Source organism: Aegilops tauschii, chromosome 1, assembly GCF_002575655.3.
Source record: "Aegilops tauschii subsp. strangulata cultivar AL8/78 chromosome 1, Aet v6.0, whole genome shotgun sequence".
NCBI classification, from domain to species: domain Eukaryota; kingdom Viridiplantae; phylum Streptophyta; class Magnoliopsida; order Poales; family Poaceae; genus Aegilops; species Aegilops tauschii.
Window position 1 is genome coordinate 383,090,710 of NC_053035.3, and position 19,034 is coordinate 383,109,743.

Below are 19,034 nucleotides of genomic sequence, written 5' to 3' on the forward strand. Positions count from 1 at the left end.
AAGTACATCTTGACAAGACTAGTCGGTGCAGCAGTAAAAACCCTTTGACTTGGACGGTTACTTCTTCCAGGCCACCACCCGCGCCACCCACTGAGCGGTTGCCACAAGGGACTACAAACGGGGACCCCCACGACCACCACACCCACGCCCCCGACGAACCGCCTCCCACACATCCCCGTCGACGCACTGCAAAATACCCCTTTCTCTTCCATCTCTGCCTCATTGCCAGAAACCACCATTGCCCCTTCCATCTCCACTGCACACAAACCACAAACTTCTCTCTCCCAAGCCCACAGTCGCCGGAGGAAGGCGATGGCGGAGGAACCGTCCGCCAAGCGTTATCATGGCGAGCCGACGGACAAGAGCAGCAACCTCGTCGATGTTCACGTCCCCGGCGAGAAGCGCGAGTACACCAAAACCATCATAGGAGTTGAGCTCCACGGCAAGGAGACGCTGGAGATCGTCTGCACCAGCGAACCAGACAAGGCCGACGAGGTGATCTCCAGGCTCTGGAGGAAGGCTTGCGGCCAGCGTCGTAGGATCGTCGGCATTGGTGTGCACTACACCAGCAAAGATGAACCTCCCTAGATGGCAGCAGTCCTGCAGTTGTGCGTCGACGAGCTCTGCTTGGTGTACCACATCTCAGCGGCCACAAAATGGTGAGCCATCCTACTCATTTGCCCTGTTTGGTTTATCTGTTTTATTAGTACTGTATCCTAAAAATTTCATCAGACTTGTTTCCCAACTAGATGTACTAGTGTGGTTTGTGAAAAGTGGATGCACTACTGCATTTTCTCAAGTAAATACACTATAAATGTATTTTTGAACCTGATGCACTGGATTACTATTTGGAAAATCTGGGGGAAGATTAATTTCTGAAGTTGATCGACTAGTGTAGTTTCTGTACTTGATCCAATAGTGTAGTTTATGTACTCGATGTATTAAAAAGATGTTTCTCAACTTGATGTAGTGAAGTATTTTCTGAATTTGATCTAATGTTATTTTCATAAAAAAATAAACTAACGACTTGGTGAAGCACTGGTTATGTGTTATCCTATTCAACAAAAGTAAACTAAACTAGTACCAAAGCAGAACATACAACATTGACTGAAACTATGTATAATCCAAAAAGAAAAATAACATGATGTACTTGAATTTAATTTCAGAACTTTGTTTACTAGTTTCTGAAGTACATTCATCCATTAATTATGCTATATAAGCATCTACTTCATGGATTCTTGTTTCTGAACTTGATGTAGTGAAGTATTTTCTGAATTTGGTCTAATGTTATTTTCGTAAGCAAAAAATCTAAGAACTTGGTGAAGCACTGGTTATGTGTTATGCTATTCAACAAAAGTAAACTAAACTAGTACCAAAGCAGAACATACAACATTGACTGAAACTATGTATAATCCAAAAAGAAAAATAACATGATGTACTTGAATTTAATTTCAGAACTTTGTTTACTAGTTTTTGAAGTACATTCAACCATTATTTATGCTACATAAACAACTACTTCATGGATTCATTGCTTGTAAAACAAAACAAAAATGAATAATTCAAACATCAAAGTAATGCTAATTTTCAAAATGTCTCTCCCCTTGCAGGCCCAAGCGCCTGAATGACATGCTGCAGCATGAGAGTTTGTTCACATTTGCCGGTTTCAGCATTGAAAGCGACAAAGAGAAGCTGAAGTTGTCCGGTTTGGAGATCAACCCCAACAAGTTCATCGACATTCAGCGCAAGTGGAGAGTTCCATACACCGGAAAACAGTACGACTCCTTGACTGATGTTGCAGGCAGCGTCATCCACCCATTCTACAAAGGCATGAAGAAGAACATCAACACGCAGGAAGACCACAAACTATGGGGGACCAGCCCGCTGCGAGACAACCTCATCGAGTACGCAGGAGTAGATGCGTACTCCACTTACAAGTCATGGATCATAATCGACTACATCACAGATGGTTCGGAATTTGCAAAAGAGTAGGAGGCTGAAAACGTCTACGACCGCCCCTATTACCCCTTTATGGGATGAAGATACATCAGAGCCTGCCTTAGTTTTCCTTCCGCTTGTGCTTGCCTTTTATCTTGTTGTTTCAAATTAGTAGTTTGCTCTTGATGGGTTGAACCAGTATGATTATGTCGTGCTTGTCATGGTTGAACAAGTTTACTTATGTCATCAAGTACAATGTTTTGCTTATCTCATTATATAAGTTTGGTAGCTTCGTATGTTGTTAATCCATCATTTCAAATTCAAAAGTAGCTTCTGAATGGAACTTTGTGGCTGCTCTAAAGTACTAGTTATGAAGCAACTAATCACACAACGTTGTTGGGATAATTAGATTTATGCCCCTAGTTGTGTCCCACTCGTCTGTTTTACCCCTAATTCCCAAAAGTCACCGGTTCTATCCAAGTCACTTTGCTCCTCTTATGCTTTTGCCCTTTGACCGTTTGACCGTCAATTTGAAAACTTCATAACTAATTCATACTGAATCAGAAAAATGCAAATAAGATACCAAAATGTTCAGAAAAACATCACCTATATGTCAGTGTCATTTGCGTTCATGAAAAAAGTGTTGGAAAGTGCACATCCGAGTTTTAGCTCTTTTGATACCACCATGAATAGTGAACTCTAAAAAAAATCAAAAAAAATATGGTGGCGAAGAACAACAAATGTTCTAAGTGCTTGCCAAGTTTCATTAGGTAACGACATTCGTGGAAGTCGTGGCAAAAAAATAATCTATTTTGGAGTGCTGATTGTTTTTTTTGCCGCGGCACCCACGAATGTTATTCCCTGATGAAACTTGGCAGGCACTTAAAACATTTGTCATTCTTTGCCACCAATTTTTTTTAATTTTTTTGATCTTTTTTTGATTTTACTATTCATGGTGGTAGCATAAGAGCTAAAACTCGGATGGGCACTTTCCAACACTTTTTTCATTAATGCAAATGACACTAACATATAGGTGATGTTTTTCTGAACAGTTTGGTATCTTGTTTGCATTTTTCTGATTTAGTATAAATTAGTTATGAAGTTTTCAAACTGATGCTCAAACGGTCAAAGGGCAAAAGCATAATAGGAGCAAAGTGACTTGGACAGAACCAGTGACTTTTGGGAATTAGGGGTAAAACAGACGAGTGGGACACAACTAGGGGCATAAATCTAATTATCCCAACGTTGTTCCATGTCTAGTTTCGATTCAGTATTGTATAGAAAACATAACATTGAAAACAATCAGCACAATTTGAGTTGCTTAACAACGCTTCAAAAGTTGAAGCAAAAATTCTTAGTACTTCATGTAGTGTTCTCATTCATATGTAGCTGCTAGAAAATTAACAAGTACTACAAACAGAAAAGGTTAAGAAGCATCAGCACACACTTATGCTGGTCACTTGCAGATTAAGAATGACAGTACTAGTACACTTGATCGGACAGTACATACTTACTACAATAAAAAGTACAAAGAAGCATCAGTCCGTAATCACCCAAAAAAAATGTCAGACTAAGAACATAAGCGCTACTATGAATGGACTATCAGTACAACTTAGTCTACACGCAAGTACCATAGTTCTAAAAATGACACCAGAAGACCCTTGGGAATAATCACAAAAACAAACACAAAAAAAGGCAAAAAACTCAAATGAAAAAGATTACACTTACACAAAACTGACAAGAACCAGAACAAAAAGTATCAGTCCAAGTTACTGGTAGAGTCAAGTACTAGATTCAAACAAACAAAAAAGAAAAAATTGACCGCTCAAGGTCAGGCGCAGGCCCTGACGCTGCTAGATACTTGAACTCGAACCCGTGGGCGAATCCCTAGTAATCCGCACAACGCAGGGCCCGCCGACCAGAGCCCACAGGTCATGAGAGAGAGAGAGCGCCGTGTATAAGCGCTCGGCTGCGCTTATAAACAGGTCCGGAGCCCCCTCGACTAGCGAGGTGGGACTAAACCCAGAGCGCACACGCACGCCGCACTACATAGCCGTGCGGACGAGCTATCTAGGCCGGAAAACGGCCCAACAGTCTGCATCATCTACAAACATCCCACCAATAAGCCCAGCTAAACAAACCAGAGGGCGGGGCAAAGAAATATAAACTATAAGAAAAATGTTCGAAACTGAAAATATATAAATTCAAATACTAGTTCGCAGGCAATAACTTTAAAATACGAAAAATATAAATAAAAATAATTTTAGCTCTGCACCACGGATGATAAAAAAAGGAGAAAATATGATACAAAAACAATGAACCACTAAAAAGAAGAGAACTTAATAGCCTATCTGTTGAATGTACATAATTTAAAAAATCGAATTAAATATTACTTTCAAGTTCAACTACTAAAATGCAAAAAGTTCAAACATATAATGTTTGTCAATTATGCTAAATTTTTTATTTATATAAATTCTGACAAGTTCAACTACTAAAATAAAAGAAGTTCAAATATATAATGTTTGTCAATTATGCTAAATTTCTTATTTATATAAATTCTGACAAGTTCAAGTACTAAAATAAAAGAAGTTCAAATATATAATGTTTGTCAATTATGCTAAATTTCTTATTTATATAAATTCTGACTATTTCAACTACTAAAATGCAAGAACTTCAAATAGAATTTATTTGTCAATCTGCTAAATTTCTTATTTCTATAAAATTTGTCCACACCTCAACGAACGATCTGGTCGTAAAATAATCTCAATCCCCCAACCCACCTAAAAAAACAAAAAAACTCAGTTCAAACATACATATGACATGAGTACTAAAAAAGCAGGATCAGTCAGGCCACTCACACCACTGTGACACCAAATTTCAAAACCGCACGCTGTATGAAATTACATTTCACTCCACACAACACTAAACCATAAGTGCACTAAAATGAGAATACAAAAACTATAAAGGCCTAACTTAGGTTAGTACAGATGAAAATAAAATAAGTACCAGTTTTGAGCAACAACTCCCAGGGCACTGAAAAATGTTTTGAGATAAACTAGTCTATAAGACTTCAGTGGAAAAACAATACTTAACATCCACACGGGAAAACATCACAAAGCATACGTCACCTAAACAGTGCAAAATGCCATCATCACCACCCTTGAGACGTGCAAGTGGGATTTAGCAGATCATAAGTACAACTTGACAAGACTAGTCAGTGCAGCAGTAAAAACCCTTTGACTTGGACGGTTGCTTCTTCCAGGCCACCACCCGCGCCACCCACTGAGCGGTTGCCACAAGAGACTCCAAACGGGGACCCCCACGACCACCACACCCACGCCCCCGACGAACCGCCTCCCACACATCCCCGTCGATGCACTGCAAAATACCCCATTGTCTTGCATCTCCGCCTCATTCACAGAACCATCATTGCCGCTTCAATCTCCACTGCACACAAACCAAAAACTTCTCTCTCCCAAGCCCACAGTCGCCGGAGGAAGGCGATGGCGGAGGAACCGTCCGCCAAGCGTCATCATGGCGAGCCGTCGGACAAGAGCAGCAACCTCGTCGACATTCACGTCCCCGGCGAGAAGCGCGAGTACACGAGAACCCTCACAGAGGTTGAGCTCCATGGCAAGGAGATGCTGGAGATCGTTTGCACCAGCGAACCAGACAAGGCTGACGAGGTGATGAGCAGGCTCAGGATGAAGGGCGGCGGCTTGTATCCGAGCTTCATCGGAGTTGATTGGAGTACACCAGCGAAGATGAACCTCCACAGATGGCGGCAGTCCTGCAGTTGTGCGTCGAGGAACTCTGCTTGGTGTACCACATCGCAGCAGCCACAAAATGGTAACCCATACTACTGTTCATTCATCTGTTGTACTAGTACTACTCACTAAAAACTTCATTAAACTTGTTTCCCAACTAGATGAACTACTATAGTTTGTGAAGTGGATGCACGAGTACATGTTTCTCAAGTTACATGCATTTCTGAAACTGTGAAGTGGATTGTTTCACCAGATTAGCATCTGAAAAAATGTTTATAGAATTCTGAACTTGATGCACCAAATTAATTTCTGAACTTGATGTACTAGCATAGATTTTGATCTTGATGCACTAGTATAGTTTATAGAATTGATGTATTAAAAGATGTTTGGTGAAGTGGTATAGGTCCGTATCTTGATGCACATGTTTCTCAAATTAATTTCTGAACTTGATATAGAATTGATGCACAAAGATGTATCAAGCACTGCTATAGGTCTTTTATTAAACAAAAAACTAAACTTGAATCAAGCAGCACATATATCATTGAATCTGGTAAAATGATTCTTGAATTTGGTGAAGCATTTGGTGAAGCACTGAAGATAGCAAAAAAAGAAAAATAACATGGTGTAGTTGAATTTAATTTCAGGACTTTGTGTACTAGTTTCTGAACTACATTCATCATAACTTATACTACATAAGCATCTACCTCATGGATTATCACTTGTAAAACCAAAAAGCAGAAGAATTAAATCTTCAAAAAAGAAGACTAATCTTTAAATGTGTGTCTCCCCCCTTGCAGGCCCAAGCGCCTCAAAGACTTCCTGCAGGAGGAGAAATTGTACACATTTGTCGGTTTCAGCATTGGAGGTGACAAGCGGATGCTGAACAAGTCTGGTTTGGAGATCAACCCCAACAACTTCATCGACATGCAGCGCAAGTGGAAAGACCCAAAGACCGACAAATACTACGACTCCTTGGCCGATGTTGTAGGTGGCGTAATCCACCCATTCTACAGCGGCATGAAGAAGAAGATGGACAGGGCAGACCACAAACTGTGGGGGGCCAGCCCGCTGCCAGACAACCTCATCACGTACGCAGGAGTAGATGCGTACGCCATGTACAAGTCATGGAAGACAATCAACAACATTGTGATAGGTTGGGATATTTCGAAAGAGCAGGAGGCTGACCCCTACTACCACTGCAACTTCGCAGGATGAAGATGCAAGAAAGTCTGCATTCGTGTTGCTCGCACTTCTACCTGTCCTTAATCTTGTTGTTTCAGATTTGTAGTTTGCTTTCGTTATGTTGAACTAGCTACCTTATGTTATGTGTGTCAGGGTTTGAACAAGTTTGCCTATGTCTATCAAGTACATCATTCGCTTATGTCGTTCAACAAGTTTGCTAGCTTCCTATTTTGTTGATCCATCATTTGAAGTTGAAGTAGGTTGAAGTTGAAACTTGATGGCTGCCACACAGCACTAGTCATGGAGAAACAAAAATCACACATGGATATTTTCACAAAAAAAAAACAAAAACAGTGGCAGACTAACTAAGGACAACAGCAAATAGTAGACTTGGACGCTCAGTACAGCTTAGACATTTACGGTAGTACTATCACACTAAGAAATCAGTTTTTAGTTTCAGAAGAACACTAAAACGACTAAGTTTCAGCCGAGGACAACATTCACTACTAACAGCATCGTGCTAATAGTAGTTAGAAATTTACTGAGTACTTCAACAGGAAAAGCAAAGAATAATCAGTACGTATTTCCTAGTCACTAGCATGCTAGGACTGAGAGTTCTGGTACACTTGAACAAACGGTACATTCATTCTACAAAATATAAAAAGGAACGTTAAGCTTCAGTTCGTATTCCATAAAACATCGACACACTAAGAATAACAGTAATAGTACAACTGAAATCTCAGTACAACTTAGTCTATAAGGCAAGTACTATGATCATACCAAACATTGCCTTGAGAAGAACCACAGCCTAGAAAAAAGAAGGCCAAAACTAAATCAAAAGGATATCAGTTCGACCAAGGAGAAAAATCACAAGAAAACAAAACAGAAGGATCAGCCCACATTGACCAGTGAGGCACTAGTTTCAAACAACACAAGAAAATAAAATGATCAAAGTACTAGCACAAATTGAAATCTCAGTACAACTTAGTTTATTCGGTAAGTGCTATGATGATACCAATTAATGCCTTGAGAAAGAAGGCCAAGACTCAACCAAATAGATTACAGTTCAACCAAGGACAAAAATTAACAAAAAACAAACAATAGAATCATCAGCCCACATTGACTAGTGATCACTGTTAAATGTAGCTAATTCAAACCAGTGCTTTAACTTTTACTATGAAGTTCAACTACAAAAATTCAAGAAGTTCAAACAAAAATTTGGCTCTCAAATTTTGCTAAATTTCTTATACTTAAATAAAATCTGGCAAGAGATCACGTAGCAACTTGGTCGTAAATAATTTCAATCCCAAAAAAAACTTCGGTTCTAATACATTATATGAAATCAGTTCTACATAACAAGGAAGCGTCACTCCACTCATGCTAGATCCACAAGTGCCATCGTGACACCAAATTTTAAAAGCCTTATGCTGAATGACATTACAATTCAGTACTAACAGAACTATACTATAAGTACAAGAAAAGAGGGTACAGAAACTATAAAGGTCCAACCTAGGTTGGGACAGATGAAAATAAAACAAATCTCACTTTTCCAGCAACAACTCGTAATGAACTTGGAAAAAGGTGTTTTCAGTTCAACTAGTTTACAAGACTTCAGTACAAAAAATAGAACTTAACCAAAACGAATTCCCAATGAAAAATACACAAGTGAAAACAGCTATTCAACCACACTATCATCATGGAAAAGGAGATTGTTAAACATTGCGCCACACTTAAACACAACACAAAATATACCAGTTATTACATAATACTTGACAAGACATCCAAACACCACAATCAAAGCCTACAATGCTTTCAAGAGATATATCACACAACTATCCATTTCACTACTCAAATGATGACCATTTCTTCTATGCACCAGGAGCCAAAGCCTGAAACTCCTTGGGAAGCTCAGTCACCAGAAGCTGGTTATTCCGGTTGAACACAACTCTATACAGATCCTCAACATTCCAATCAACAATACGAGGCTGCAAAACAATAAAAAAATTTATCAAAAAGCATGACACATTAAAAAGAAGAATACACAATCAGCCAAACACAGAAAAGTGAAAAGCTCAACTAGAACCCACATCATTATCTTGAATGTTCCCAACGATCTTTTCACCATCATAGGATCCCACATACTTCACAGTATAATGGCCACATTCATTCGCCCCTTGAAGTGGAACCTTCACAAACGTTGGTTTCTTTGCAAAAAGCTCCCATTTGGGTTGCGTGCTCGCATTGTACTGAGTATCACTATACACAGCCTTCATTACTTGGACCATCCTGGAGATCTTTAAAAAAAGAAAAGAAACCACACATTTTCAGGTCTCAGAAAAGCAGAAACAAAAGATGCGGATAAATTAATCCAGTACAGATAATAAATGTCACTCACAATCTTCTCGTAGTCTTTATGATAGGTGTTCTTTGAAGGACGGTGGTTCTTCGGATAAGGTAAAGAGTCAAGGATGTCGACGCTACTTCGGTACCGATTCATGTCATATAAGGAAAAGTGGTTCACTTTCTTATCCTTTGGTAAAACCATAGGCTTGAATAGAGGCATCATGATCTAAAAACAAATGACCAAAAAAGAGATATTAAATATTCAAAATAGAAAACCAGCATGACAACAAACAAATAAAACCAAAATTCAGCTAGTAGAACTCACAAGGTCAGCAGTGAGCAAGTCTTCCTCTTTTTTAACATAGCTCCTGAAATCTCTCGCTGCACTCTCCACATTAAACTTTTTATCTTCACCACCGTAAAACGTACAGTCAAGCACAACCTGCAAAAAGCCCAGAAAGAAATAGACAGGGGGAAAGGATCAACAAGCAAAGTATTATTAAAACTCATAAAACAATAGGCAGTCTTGTTTAAGAGAAACAAACGATCTGATTGATTACCGTGATGAAATATGGACTCAGTAATACCCTTTTCCCAGACGCAAAATCAACATTTCTATCGGGATCTTTCTTCCAATCATCAATGAGGAAGTCCATTACATCACCCTCCATCATTTTCCCAGGTGCAAAAACTTCCCAGATGCGTTTCCCAGTGAAGTTGGTTACGCTACCATCGGGCTGAGGTATCATTGAGAATGTATTCCTGCAGCACAGACAAGAACAAAAAGCAGGGGAAGCAAGATAAGGCATTCATAGCAGTTCAAGTTGTATAAAAAGTAACCGTTCAAGTCATATTTATCTAGCAGTTACAAACAACAGAGGAAAAGAAGAGGAAACGTAATGAGAGATACTCACTCGGCATACTTCTCACATGCTTCATCGCTAAGCAACAGATTATACAACTTGCGAGCCTTGTCCAGGTGAGGGAAATTATTAGGGTGAAGCTGCTGCACAGGGGAGCAAAACTTTATAGGAGCTCTGGGTGCACGCTTCGTGCTTGTAACATTGCCAGAATCCAAAGCAGGATCCTTCCTAGCACCACCAGCTCTACGGGCCACTATTCTAGCAAGTGGGGATAAACCCTTGGCAGCAGTAGCGCTCCTGGTGACTCTTCCCATGCTAGCAATCTTGTCAAACGCATCATCATCGCTGTCTATCAATTCCACAATGGGATTCTTGGGTGTAGAGGGGCTCTCTGCACAAGCAGCCGTAGAACCTTTCAAAGCTCCCAACCGCCCCTTAATAACACCAGATCTTGTCTTTTCTGGAGAACGCCCCTGGCTAAGATCAATAGATACGCGCTCGAGCTCCGAGAACTGGCTGCCAAAGATCCTGTAGTCATGCTCATCAAGATCCCGCCACTCACTTGCAAAAATAAAAAAATAAAAGACCGCATCAAGGGTAAAGTTCAAATACATAATTCATGACAGTACCAATCAAGAAGTAGAAGCTGCAAAAAATTACAAAAGGTCATGCATTACGTACAGGGTTCGATGCCAAACAAACCACGGAAGTCAACATCAAACACATCGCTAGTTGCGCAGGTATACAGAAAAGTCTTCCTAATGTCAAGAATGTCTTCGTGGCTGTAATCCAACATTTCAATCACACCATCCTCCCGGCAATGATAGGTCTTGCAGCTTTGTAGCATAAAGAATCCACAATCATGCATGTTAACAAAAGAAAAAACAAAAGGGTACATCACAAATCCGAAAATACAGGAACACCACCCTCCTAGCAACAAAAACAACTGACAAAAAATCATTAAAAACGGATACTCACGTGTTTTTTTGCTGCGGCACCCGCACAAACTCGCAAGAGAAACCATCAATATGCACTGGCGAGAACGGTTTGGCCCTGTGTACGCTCGACTCCCTCCAAAGCTTCTTTATGTTATCTGTCATAGTCCTTAAGAATCTAACTGCATCACTCCAGGTTTCATCGCGTAGTGAAACAAGACACTCGAAACGACGGAACCTCAAATTTAGAACAATCAAGCACCAATGCCCAGATTCTTCTCTAGGCTTCATGGTAGCCGCAAATGACGGCGGACCAAAAGTAGGGAAAAGAAGCTGACAAAAAAATCGCAGAGGAAAAATGAATTTAACAAATCATAATGAAACAAAAAATTCAGCCTCCAAACAGTAAAATAAAAGAAGGAAATTGAAATTCAGAAGTACAAACAAAAATCAGATAATCATAAGTTCTAATTGAGTAAGCAAAACACTACAAAAAATAAATGCTACTCAAGTTTATATTGCAACAAACATATCAGTTCAATTTCCTTGCGACAATAAGTTCAGCTTTAAAAAAAAAGAAGCACACATCATTCATAAGTGCAGGGTGAAAGAACATGCGGTGCCCCCATGTTTGGTTTTGGTAATTGATGACAATCTCTATGGACTAATGGTTGCCTTGAGTTATATTTGAAGGATTTGTCCATAGGCTTTTCTTGAAGTCCATGTGTTGGTTTCAAGGAGTTTATGTGGTGACCAAGGTGTTGTTAAGGAATTATCCAAAGATTGGTCATGTGAGAGTAGAGCTTATTGCAAGCATGTCTTGAAGAAGAAGATTGTGTGATCATTCATGTTTACCTTCAAGACATCATCCAAATGAAGAGAGTTGGAAAGAGTCAAGGTTGATCAAGACTAAGTCAAGAGTGAATCAAGTTGATCAACACACAAAGCGCACAAGATGTACCGAGAGGGATCAAGCGATCCCATGGTGTGGTAAGCATTGTCGATTACGCTTTGTGTACTAACCCATGATCTTTGTGAGAGTTCTTTGTGGGGTTAGGTTGCGGTGTGCAAGTTCAAGTGAAGCATCATGAAGAGATCAAATGCTTGAAGCTTGCCGTCCATTGTGGCGACAATGGACTTATGAAGATGTTGCGGTGCGCAAGTTCAAGTGAAGCATCATGAAGAGATCAAATGCTTGAAGCTTGCCGTCCATCGTGGTGACAATGGACTAGTGAAGATGTGCGGAAGAGTGGCTCACCCATAGTGGAGTATGGGGGAGCAATCAACTAGTCTTCATCGAGCCAACACAACCAAGAAAGGTGGTCCAACTTGAGGGAGTCAAGATCGTCATCATCTAGCTCAAGTGGACCATGTGCAAGGCAAAGGTTTGCTCTTGATAGGTTTTCTATTTTACCGGTCTCATGATGGTAGTTGGGAGACCGGGTTATAGGATCGATTGCCGTACTATCAAGGGGGGCTCTCGATGAGTAGCTTGATCGTATCGTTCATAGAGAGCTCAAACCATTGCATCCTTGCATCATCTTTGTTGGTTCTTGTTTGGTTCTTCTCTTTGTGAGTTTTGGAGCTTATGGTCATCTTGATGACAAGCTCGAGTTCATCGAAAACGGAGTTCACTCGCATCTTCTATGATGTTTTCGATGTTGGAGGTTATGCCGGTTCTTCTCGCTGTTTTGATGCTACTCATCTTTCTCAATCCAACAAGCTTGAGTTTGCTCAATTCGGAGCTCATATGCAGAAGTTATGGCAGTCTTGGTTTCCTAGCGGTAGTACCGCGGCCAGAGCGGCAGTACCGCTTGTCACCCCAAGCGGTAGTACCGCTGTCCAAAGCGGTAGTACCGCCTATGGCCATAAGCGGTAGTACGGCTACGGTTCCGCGCTGGTACCGCCTCGATTTTGGGTCTTGCATTTTTCATGTCAAGTTTTGCAGTAGTTGCACGGCAGTAAGGCGCGGCAGTTCCACCTATAAGCGGTAGTACCGCCCTGATGGGCGGTAGTACCGCCTATAAGCGGTAGTACCGCTCCGGTCGGGCGGTAGTACCGCTACTGTTTTTTTGGTCCTGTGTTCTGCTCCTCCAGCGGTAGTACCGCTGGGGTGCGCGGTAGTACTGCTTATAAGCGGTACTACCGCCCCAAGGTTCATGTTTGGTTGCTCCTTTTCCCTGCTTCTTCCGCCAGAGCGGTAGTACCGCTCGTGGAGCGGTAGTACCGCTCGTGTGCGGGCTGAGCACATAACGGTTGGATTTTTCCCCTTCTATAAAAGGGGGTCTTCTTCCCCATTGAACCTTATCTCTAGAGCTCGTGTTCTTCCCCCATTGTTGTCCTTCTTCGAGCTTGCTAACTCTCAATCCCTCCATGGATTCTTGCTAGTTTTTGAGGGAAAAGAGAGAGGAGATCTAGATCCACATTTCCACCAATCACTTTCTCCTCTATGTGAGGGGAACCCCTTGGATCTAGATCTTGGAGTTCTTGGTGTTCTCCTTCTTGTTCTTCCTCTCATTTTCTTCCCTAGCATTAGTTGCTTCGGTGGGATTTGAGAGAGAAGGACTTGGGCACTCCGTGTGCCCTTGCCATTGCATTTGGTGCATCGGTTTGAGTTCTCCACGGTGATACGTGGAAGTTACAAGTTGAGAAGCTTATTACTCTTGGGTGCTTGGTGCCCTTGAGCTTGTTCCTCTTGGGTGCTTGGGCGCCCTAGACGGTTGGTGGTGTTCGGAGCTCAATCATTGTGGTGTAAAGCTCCGGGCAAGCGTCGGGGTCTCCAATTAGGTTGTGGAGATCGCCCCGAGCAATTTGACGGGTACCGGTGACCGCCCCCAAGGGTTGCCAAAGTGTACGGGTTCGGTGACCGCCCCCAAGGGTTGCCATTTGTACGGGTTCGGTGACCGCCCTCAAGGGTCCCTTAGTGGAATCACGGCATCTTGCATTGTGCGAGGGCGTGAGGAGATTACGGTGGCCCTAGTGGCTTCTTGCGGAGCATTGTGCCTCCACACCGCTCCAAACGGAGATTAGCATCCGCAAGGGTGTGAACTTCGGGATACATCGTCGTCTCCGCGTGTCTCGGTTATCTCTTACCCGAACCCTTTACTTATGCACTTTACTTTGTGATAGCCATATTGTTTCTTGTCATATATCTTGCTATCACTTAGTTGTTTATCTTGCTTAGCATAAGTTGTTGGTGCACATAGGTGAGCCTAGTTGTTGTAGGTTTTGTGCTTGTCAAATTAACCGCTAGGTTTATTCCGCATTTGTTCAAGCCTAAACCGTAATTATTTTAAAGCGCCTATTCACCCCCCCTCTAGGCGACATCCACGATCTTTCACAGGGGTAAAAGCAGGCTACTCAAGTTCATTCCCCCACCTCCCAAACTTGCAAGAAAACATGACAGTTCTAGTTCATGAGTACAAAAAGTTCAAGTTCACCTACTTGGTCAAAACCATCAGCCCCTGATCTCGTGAACCAATTTAGCACATTGGAATCAATATTTCCATCACGGATCTTGGTCTGTTGTACAAAAAGAACAACAATAGTTAGAAAATTGGCAAAACAAGTTATCATCCTATCTACAAAGCAAAATAGTGACCGTCACCCATCTGGGAACTATCAACTTGTCAGTGTCTCGGTACTTCTGACGTAGAGAATATAAAACAACGTCAGCACTGTCTGAGTTGAGCATGCCAGTGGGGACAAACACTTTAGCAATAGAACCAACACTGGAATCACATTCTTTATTTTGAAACATCGGCTTGTGACTAGGAAAACACAAAAGATTAGATGAATTAAAACTACTGCAATAACAACAATAATCATATGAGAGAAAGAAAAAGAGACGAAAATGGTACGGGCAAAATCCCAAACTAACCATTTCGTACGGTTCGTGCGCAACCTCGTAACAGCGAAGAAAAACATATCAACATTAACAACATTACCACTTTCTGCTTGCAGAAAAAGAAGAAAAATAATAAGTTCAAGCACTACAAGTGAACATGTCCAAAATGCCAAAATTGAGAAGTACGCCTCATTTACAAGTACTTACCTGCACTATTAGCGTTTAACGACGACGGTAGTTCCTGTGATGAGACCAATATGCCTCCAGTTTCAGGGTTTGACGATGGGAGATCTTGAGAGGACACCAATATCGCTGCGCTTTCAGGGTCTGTAGAAAGAAAATCCTGGGACGACACGAGCGCCTCCTGCGTCAAGGGGCCAGAAGAAATCGACAGAAGTAAATCATCATCCTTGGATGGCACCTCTTCCACGCTAGAGGCATCTTGCAATGCATCACCGTAATCAAGACCTCCAGGCGGGAAATTCTCCGGCGACAAATCTTCACAATCAGAAACATTTTCATTCCCAGCAATACCAACACCAGACGATTTGGCATCAAGTATGCTGGCAGCACCAACATCCTCATCAGCAACTTTGGTATCAACATCGCGCCCACTACTCAATGGAACACCACGAGCATCATCTCCACCACTAACAATAGCCTCACGCTCAACATCAGTCATCTAAAGAAATAAAAATTCGGAAAAAGTGAATAATATGAGCAAAACTAACAATCAAAAATAAGCTAGCAAGAGGTGCACAGAAAAACAAACCTTAGAAGCATTCACAGCAACATCATCGATCTTGCTGCTGGTAACATTCAAAGGAACATCACCAACAGGCGAACAAGGCTCGTCGCCAACCACAGGACCCTGATTCATATGTAATGAAGCAAAAAAACAATGCTATTATTAGCAACAATAAACACAAGGAATTAAACCACAGTAACAAAAAGGTAGGCATCACCGGCAAACTCTTAACAGTGTGGGATAGAAAAATGAACAAGCAAGGCACATTGGTGCGCATGAAAATTCAAGAAATATGTATAAACACAATAAAAATAAAAATAACCTTGCACTTATCAGTAGATGGATCATTAACTCCACGGTCAACAGCTGCCTCAACATTATGACTGGTCTCCTGCATGAAAAGAAAAATTAATAAACAGATGAAGATGAGGAAGTTCAACTACAATACTGACAGCAGAACAACATAGTAAAAACATACAAACACCGAGGACTGACTCACATCAACAACAGGGTGCTCCAAGCCAACATCGTTCGTATGGTGATCAGAAGCATTAGCCTCAGTACCATCATCAGCCCTGCTGTCGTTGGCAGCAGCCTCATCCTGCTCAATCTGCATGGAAGAAAAATAAATAAACAGATGAAGATGAGAAAGTTCAACTACAATACTGACAGCAGAACAACATAGTAAAAATTGCAAACACCGAGGACTGACTCACATCAACAACAGGGCGCTCCAAGCCAACATCATTCGTTTTGTGATCAGAAACATTAGCCTCGGTACCATCACCAGCCCTGCTGTCGGTGGCAGCAGCCTCATCCTGCTCAATCTATCTGATAACAACATTTGCACTTTCTTCATATGGCTTGCAGCGAGAGTCTTGCATAGTTTTGAAACGCTTCATGTTGTTCAACAGACGAACCGAGCTCTGAACTAGATCAGCAGCACCGTCACGCATATCACCAATAAAAATTCTCTCCATCTCAATATAGTCCACTGCTTCCTCAGCGTTAAATTGATGACCTTCAGGAAGGATACCATTGATACAGCTCAGACGCTCAACTATCGTTGGGACCTTTTGCAGCTCAGAACACACATTACTTAAAATATGCTCAGCGCGCTCCAACGCAGAAACAACAACATCAATACCAAAACCCTGCCTCTGTGAAGTACTAGCATTACTAGGGCCAGGGGGAACATAACCAGCACCCTCAACACCACGGCCATCTCTCAACTCATCGTGCAGAGATGAAAACTTGGGAACCTAAGACGACAACATCTCCAGGACTGGCCGTTTATACACTCGAAAAAAAAATCTCCTCTTGAGTTTTCCACTACAAACAAGGGGAAAAAAGAGTTAATTAATCAATGCAACACACAGGGAAAAATAAAACATGATATTAACAGATTTAAATCAACAGCACTATCAATCTTTAACTGTCAGTGCCAATTTGTTAGTATTTACCGACAGGACAGTTGAACAAAGATATTCAGTTCAACCACACATGAAACAACAGTACTAAAAATCATACCTAAACCTCACAAAGCTTAAGAAATGACAAAATCTAAACAGGTAACTCTGCGGGACACATGTTCACTCCAGCAAAAATAGCTATACCTAAATAAAAAAAGGTCTGCAAGAAACGAAAGAAATAAAACTCACCGGAAGCTTCCCAGACACCCAATTCTTTGGATCTGCATTGCCTTTTTTATCAAATCTGCATCAACCAGATTAGAAAGCTTGACAAGATCCATGAAACATATGCGGGGGACTCGCATGTCAGGCTCCGCAGTCTTGCCACGGATAAGGCAGTGAAGGTACATTAGTACAGGCCCTATAGCACAGCCTGTGATTGCCTTCCCCATGGTAACACCATCTTGGTACTTGACAACAGCCCTTCTAAGCTCATCAACCATCAGCTGACAATAATCCATATTAGCCATGTCCTCAAAGACAAGACCCTCAAACATTGTTGCCTCTCTGGAAACACGCGGGGCAGCACCAGGCAACACAACCTTCATAAACACAATAATGAAGAACACTTTTAGAGCAAGGTCATCTTTGCTAGGATCCTTGACGAGCACCTTGAGCTTATTCCTCAAATCCTTTGTCTTGATATCTTTGTTCCTGCTAATGTCAAGCTCCGATCTTAACTTCATCAGAGCGTCGTCATATCCGTCCTCTGACGGCCTAGGCGCAGAACGACCACCACGAGGGAACCCAAATAATTGATGTATACCATCGCTAGTGATGCGAAGCTTCTTATTAGCCTCACCCATGTCAAGAGTCATCGTATCAGGATCTATCCTCAGGTACAAAGCTCCCATCAGAGGGCGGGAAATGTTAGACTTCACCCTCCAATTGAAGATAGAACCAAAACCAGCTGCATGAACCCTAGCCACATGCCGACTCTCAAGCAACTTAGCACAAGCTTCAACCTCTCCCAACGACATCGCACAATTAAGTTCAATTTCCGTTGGTCACCTTCATCCAAGGCAACTTTTCCGGCATTGCCTCCCACCGGCTTGACCGGACTCATAACGCTAACAGGCTGTAAATGAAAATAAAGAAGCCACACCTTAAATAAATGAATATAGAAAACAAAACAAGCATATGAAGGCAAGTAGAAAAAAGAAAAGATTGCACAAGTTCAACTCTTGAAACAACATCAGTACCACCCTCGATTGATGCAAACAATGACCAGCCTCGCCTGTCCAGCATACCAGCCCAGACACAATCAAATCATTGCAAGTACAACTAGTTAGTCACATACAGTACAAAACACGTACCACTGCAAATTCATCTTCAGAATCAACTTCGATATCATCTTCTTCAGATACAACATCTTCGGCTTCGACACGAGCATGCTTCTTCACACCTTTGTTCACCTTCGCAGGATGAACTTTACGCTTATTATTTTCTTTCAACAAAGAGCGCTCTGGAAGAGGAGACGAACAAGGCTTCTTATTTGTCAAAACCCGTGGACTCCGATGAACAGGGGAGCCACCAAGTTTGCTTGGACCAATCTTCACAGCAACACTATCCCCATCAGCTTTGCTATTACCAGGTTGGGAACCAGCTTTCACACGTGGGCTACGCCTCTGTGTGCCATCAGGATTTCGATCTGACATCTTCCTCTTCAAAACAGCTTTCTTCTCCTTAACTGCATCACGAGTAAACACTTGCGCCAAACGAGTTTGCATCAGGTTTGTCTTCATAGGCATGTCACTTCCATGAGATCCAGCATCAACAGTTGAAAAGGCCGCGTCACCACCTTCATCACCTACACCTTCAGGAGCTTGAGCAACATCCCGATCACTTTGTTGAACACAGGCAGCCTTTTGACGCCGTTCCAACTCCTTTCTCCTCTGGAAATCACACTTCTTCTTTCTTATCCTTTCATCCTCGAGCTGTA

At 41.7% G+C, this 19,034-nt stretch overlaps 1 protein-coding gene across 1 annotated transcript; it reads left to right on the plus strand.

Moving 5' to 3' along the window:
* The first annotated feature begins 588 nt into the window (after window positions 1–588).
* LOC141033594 (uncharacterized) lies at window positions 589–1,989 on the plus strand. The gene is made up of 2 exons (XM_073506279.1): window positions 589–659; window positions 1,608–1,989. Exons 1-2 carry the CDS (start codon window positions 589–591, stop codon window positions 1,987–1,989), a joined length of 453 nt encoding a protein of 150 aa, XP_073362380.1.
* Window positions 1,990–19,034: the final 17,045 nt, after the last annotated feature.